Source organism: Penaeus monodon, chromosome 12, assembly GCF_015228065.2.
Source record: "Penaeus monodon isolate SGIC_2016 chromosome 12, NSTDA_Pmon_1, whole genome shotgun sequence".
NCBI classification, from domain to species: Eukaryota; Metazoa; Arthropoda; class Malacostraca; order Decapoda; family Penaeidae; genus Penaeus; species Penaeus monodon.
Genome location: NC_051397.1, coordinates 1090777 through 1096639, shown reverse-complemented (window position 1 = coordinate 1096639; position 5863 = coordinate 1090777). Strand labels below are relative to the sequence as shown.

General features: G+C 46.3%; 1 protein-coding gene across 1 annotated transcript in view; it reads left to right on the top strand.

Moving 5' to 3' along the window:
• Positions 1 to 4555: 4555 nt before the first annotated feature.
• LOC119579165 overlaps positions 4556 to 5863 on the top strand; it is a 2933-nt gene continuing 1625 nt past the window's right edge. The window contains exon 1 of the mRNA XM_037926863.1: positions 4556 to 5089. Within this exon, the coding sequence (XP_037782791.1) occupies positions 5050 to 5089 (40 nt within the window). The 5' untranslated portion in view covers positions 4556 to 5049. The remainder of the gene's footprint in view (positions 5090 to 5863) is intronic.

Here is a 5863-nt window from a genome sequence, read left to right as displayed (position 1 = left end):
CTTTTCCCCCCAAAAGCGGTGATGAAAACGCGCCGTGTCATCACACCTTGCATAACATTTACGCCCTCAGCTCGATCGCCACTCTCGATTTTCTTGGAGTTCAAAGGAATTAGAAATATTGCTGAGTTTTAGAGGGAGATGCGGAGGCAGAGGAAGACTTGCTTGGGATGTCTTTACTGTGGGTAGGATTTGCCTTTGTGATTTTGCGTTTTTATGTGTTACTTATAGATATCTGTTCAGTAAATCTAAGTAATTGTAGAAGACCGCTTGGGGATTAGTCTGATGATATTTTTGGCTCGGCACACTTGCTGGGAACAGCTGTTCGTAAACACGTGTTTTTAACAGCTGACATTGCAGTGGGTCGATCTATAACAGTACCTCGTGCAAAAAGGTTCAGTCTTTCCTTTTTCCCTTTTTTCTCTCTTCTCTCTTCTCCTTCTTCCGTTTCTGAATTTGTTTGCCTGTCTGTTTCTCTCATTTCCCCTCTTCTCACCCTTTCTCTTTCTCTCTCTCTCTCTGTCTCATCCATCCATTTCTCTTCGCCTCTTTTCCTCTCTCCCGCCACTTCACCCTCTCTCTTTTATTTTTTTTCTTTCAATCTTATACTTTGTTGCTTATTCGGTCACGGGATTTATGCAAGAGCCATGTCAATTTTCTGCTCATTTCATTAGCTACACATCTCCTTATTAGGGGCAGTCTGTACCGAGGCTTAACCTAACAATCTTGAACTAAGCTTGAGACTTGCTCGTTACGCACAGTCTATAGGAGAAATAAAAATACCCTGATAACAAGCATAAGCCTTAAAGCTAGTAATGCTAACCAGGATCGCTCTGAAATTTCCATTTATACAAGATGTGAAAGATTGCCAGGAAAGCAGGTCAGGTAAGATCGTTGGTTGACCCAGCGTGTTCCAGCGTCTGGTATATTTGGCTTGGAAGGAACGTAGGTCGATCTGGCCACTTGGCAGGCAAGCCAGGTCAGATCATTGCCAGTCCCAAGCCCGGCTATATAGAGAGGGATGACTTCAAGAGGGCCACCCGGCCATGAATAATGTCTGACAGAATCAGATGATAGAACGACCCTAGATACGACTGGGACAAAACTACAGCAAAAGAAGAAGAGGAAGTGGCGTTGGCAGGATTGCAGGTCTGGGTTCTGAGTGCTCGGTCTCCTGGTGATCTCGGCCTTTCTGGTTCGGGGGGCGGGGGGCTTGCGTCCTCTGTAAGGTAGAACGAGCTGTAGCGTGGCGTGCGTGGCTTGTAAAGTGTATATATAAGCGTAAAGGCAATGTGGCGACGATGTTGGGAGAACTGGAGGTGATTTTCTGTTTTTTAGTTGTTGAGTTCGGTTGTGGATCTTGTGGAGTAGTTTTAGGTCGAATGGAGGAGCAGCAGAGCAAACCAAAGGACAGCTCTCCTTCAGGGACCGAACGTGGGAAACTACGCAGAGTATGGCAGCTTTTTTCTTCTTCTACATCTTCTTCCGGGCGCTACGTCGGAAGCAGATCGGTTGCTTGCCCCCCGTGTTCTTGGCAGTCTCTTTTGGCGTGGTCGGTGAAGATGAAGATTGTCAGTCTGCACGCCCACGATGCTGATGACACTGCCGTATGTCAGGATCCCGCCGTCCGTCAGCAGAACTGGTCTGTGCATGCTGCTGCAGACGTGTTATCAACATGGTGTGGGTCTCCTCGCGTGCTTGAGTGACATGTCGTGTGTCGCTGCATGTGATGTGTCCCAGAATGCTGTTGACGTCGTGCGTTGTGCCCCGTCTTCCACGGGTGAGTGAGTGCGCAGGCATCTTAAAAACGAGGGCTTGTGGGATGAGCTGCCGAATATCACCGAAATAAACGATCCGCAACAGAGATCTTATGACACTGTATCGCTGTTTTTTCGGTCCCTTGCCTGGTTTGTATGAAGGGGACACTTTACTATTTGACTAGTGTTTTGACAGACCTCCCGCGATGCCAAGACAGTTCAGTTTGACAATGATGCTATTGTGCCACACTCGGTCAGATGCAGCGGCGAAGCCTAGTGCAATGGCAAACATGTCTGTGGCCTGTTTCGAAGGACTGCCGTTTACAAGGTCGTCCAGAGTTGTGTCAGGACGTCGGAAACTAATATACACACATGATATACATGCCTTTATTAGCTTCTTATATATAACTACAATTCTAGAATTTGGGCGAAGTCTGGAAGTGTGTGACGAGGGGGTAGCGAGCATAACGAGAGAGTGGGAGGGCTAATTTTGTTTGCTGTTTCCTGGCTCTTGCTTTCTTTCTTCGCACCCCTCCTTTGCTTCCACGTTTCGTTCCTCTGCTCGTCCTTTCTTTATCAACCCCTTTTTTCTCTCCTTCTGTGTGACCTTTGCTGCTTCCCCACCGTCTCACCTTCCCTCCCTCCCGTCCTCTCCTCTTTCCCTCCCTCTCTTTCTCTCTCCTCTTCCCCTCCCTTTTCCCTCCATTCCTTTCTCTTCCTCCTCTTCCCTCCACTCCTTTCTCTCTCTCTTCTTTCCCTCCATTCCGCTCTATCACTCTTCCTTCTCTCACCCCTTTCTCTCTTTCCTCTTTCCCTTCCTTCTTCCCTCAATCACTTTCTCTCTCTCTCTCTCTCTCTCTCCTCTCTCTCTCTCTCTCTCTCTCTCTTCTCTCTCTCTCTCTCTCTCTCTCTCTCTCTCTCTCTCTCTCTCTCTTCCTCTCTCTCCTCTTTCCCTCCCCCACTTTTCCCTTACTTCTTCCCATCTTTCTTCCCTTCCTCCCTTTCTCTCTCTCTTCATCCTCTTCCTTCCCTTCATCTTCCCCTCTCTCTCTTCTTCCTTTTCTTCCCTTCATCTCCCCCTCTCTCTCCTCTTCCTTTCCCTCCTCCCTCCCTCCTTTTCTCCCCTTCCTCTTTCCCTTCATCCTCTGTCTCTCTCCTCTTCCCCCCCCCCTCCCCCTCCCGTGCGCTCGCGTGCCCGCTTCCCCGTCCGCTCTAAATGAAGTGATTGATCGCTGATTGATCAACGGTAACGGTCCTCAGTTACCTGCCGCCCCCTTCTACCCTCTCCCTCTTCCCTCTTTTCCTATCCCCTCTTCCCTCTTCCCTCTCCCTCTTTTCCTATTCCCTCTCCCACTTCCCCTCTCCCCCTTCCCCTCTCTTTCTTCCCCTCTCCCCTCGAGTAGCTTCACCCCCTCCACTTATCTCCCCACCCCCCTCCACATCCCCGTCGACTAGGCCCCGTCCCCTCCCTTTTCTCATGACCAGCCTCATCCCCTCCACCTTATACCCCTGAACAGCTTCCACCCCCCTCCCCCAGCCAGTCGCAACCCCTCCCCCTATCCCCTTGAATTGCCTCACCCCCTCCCCCTATCCCCATTTAACATCCTCCCTCACTCCCACTCATATTACTGCCCTCTTTCATTTCTCCCCTCCCCTTCATCCACTCCCTCTTCCCAATTCTCCTTCCCCCATTCCCCTCTATTCTACCCCCCCCCCCCGCCCACCACCTACCTATTTTTTCGCCCTCTCATGGAACCTTAGGCGCACATACCTTGTGGCAGTCTCCTCGTCGCGTGTCCCTTCCGTCTCTCCTTTTCGCTATTTCTTTTCTTCTCTCTCTCTCTCTCTCCCTCCCTCTCTCTCTCTCTCTCTCTCTCTCTCTCTCTCTCTCTCTCTCTCTCCTCCCTCTCTCTCTCCGCCTCTCTCTCTCTCTCTCTCTCTCTCTCTCTCTCTCTCTCTCTCTCTCTCTCTCTCTCTCTCTCTCTCTCTCTCTCTCTCTCTCTCTCTCCCTCTCTCTATGGATAGGAGGTTGGTTAATTTTCTTTTCCAGGAGCAGGGTAATTAATTAAAAGTGCAGATATTGATATTTGTTAAATTCCTAGCTTATGTTATATTAATTACATATTATGAGGTCAAGAGTCACGTGATCATTTTAGCCGCTTAACCCAATCGGCACGGATGGCAAGCATACATGTCATGCCCAATGTAATATAAGTTTATTTTTTGTATTTACTCATAGATGGCTCTAGAAGTGCTTAGTCACCAAGGAGTCAGTTATTAGTCCTGCCTATCTCACTTGTTTACCCTTTTCCTTGACATTTGGAAAGTTAAATAATTATACACCAATAACAATAATAACAGTATCGATATCAATTGCATTAAAAAGAAAAACATTTTCCAGACAATTCAAGGAATGGGGAAATCAGGATCGGTCACAAGGGCCTACTGATAGACTCCTTGCCGGCTCAGCACATGTGGAGTTATCTGTATGTAACAAAATTCACAAGAAACTACCGGGGACAGAGCATAAATCTTTGGTGGTTGGGTTAACGTATCATTCTTTATTTATCTCATTTGTTATCCAAGTTTCCTTTCTTGCATTTCCTTATCTAGTGTATTTTAATTCTTCTCTTTTTCCTTAACTTTATCTCGTTTTTTATTTAGACCTTCTATAAACATAGATGTTTTTCCCACTCTCTAAATCATCTTTCTCTTTCAAATATTTTCTCTTCTCTCCCTTCTCACCTCCTTTTTCGTGTTGAGTTGCCAAGTATGAAATTAGATTTTTTCTCTCTTGCAGACAGTCCAGATGTGGGTGACCTGATACGACCTTTTGACGACCTGGAGACTCATAGACGACCTGATCTACTGTGAACTGGATACCTGACGATTTTTCAAAAATATTTTTTTCATATATTTCTCTGATTATTTGTTTTCTTGACTGGAGATTTTTGAGGTTCATACTTACCTCCGACTTACGACTTATGACTGACGAACGACTCTGACTGAAAAAAGGAAACAATCAAATAGAAAAGCCAGACGGCTGACGATTTTTTTTTTACTTGCAACTGACCTTGAACACCAAATTCACTAACGACTTCTTGCGCCTAAATCTCCGACAGACGAAACTTATAATTTCCTTGACTGAGGACCCTAGCAACTGATGACATCTTACGACCATTTTATTGATGCCTCTTGACTGACAATGACCAGGATGACTACGAGGACGACCCCCACTTGAGGACTGGAGTGTGACAGCCACCCTCCGAAGTCAAGGACGACTCGCGGCGACATTATGTCTACTCGTGGGCGTCGACTCCCGCCCATACCACAGGGTGTGTGTTTCTATTGTTGTCTTTTTTATTACTGTTATATGTGTGTGCGTGCGTTTATGTGAGGAACTTTTACGCAGGTAGCCCCACTGGTCCTTGATGAAAATCCTAGTTGGCAACTCGAGCTAAAGTTCTGTGCCTTTATTAATTGCGATTATTTTTTCTGATTTATTTTCTTGCTTTCCTTTTCGAATATTTTCAAAGCAAATTAACACACACAAAAAAAAAATTTGCCCTGAAATATCGCACTAATTGCGGGTGCCTAGAAAGGGGGCGGAGCTAATGACGTCACAACACTTAGCCAATCAGATTGCACCTGAAGATATCAGATACAGAAAAATTGTTTGTATTATTCACTCGATATTCTTATAATTGGCAAAAGTCAGTTTAATTTTTTAGGTTCAGTAATCCAAAATGGAAGTGGAGCTATCTGGTTATGTGTACCTTGTGTGTGTGTGTGTGTGTGTGTGTGTGTGTGTGTGTGTGTGTGTGTGTGTGTGTGTGTGTGTGTGTGTGTGCGTGTGTGTGTGTGTGTGTGTGTGTTTTGTGTGTGTGTGTGTGCGTGTGTGTTGTGTGTGCGTGTGTGTGTTTTGTGTTTGGGGTGTGCGTGTGTGTGTGTGTGTGCGTTGTGTGTGTGTGTGTGTGTGAGTGTGCTTGTGTATGTGTGTGTGTGTGTGTGTGTGTGCGTGTGTGCGTGTAAGTGTGTGCATATATATATATATAGCTATCGGATTAATATTTTCATTATCGGTATCTTTTCGTGGTTTGAATTTACGT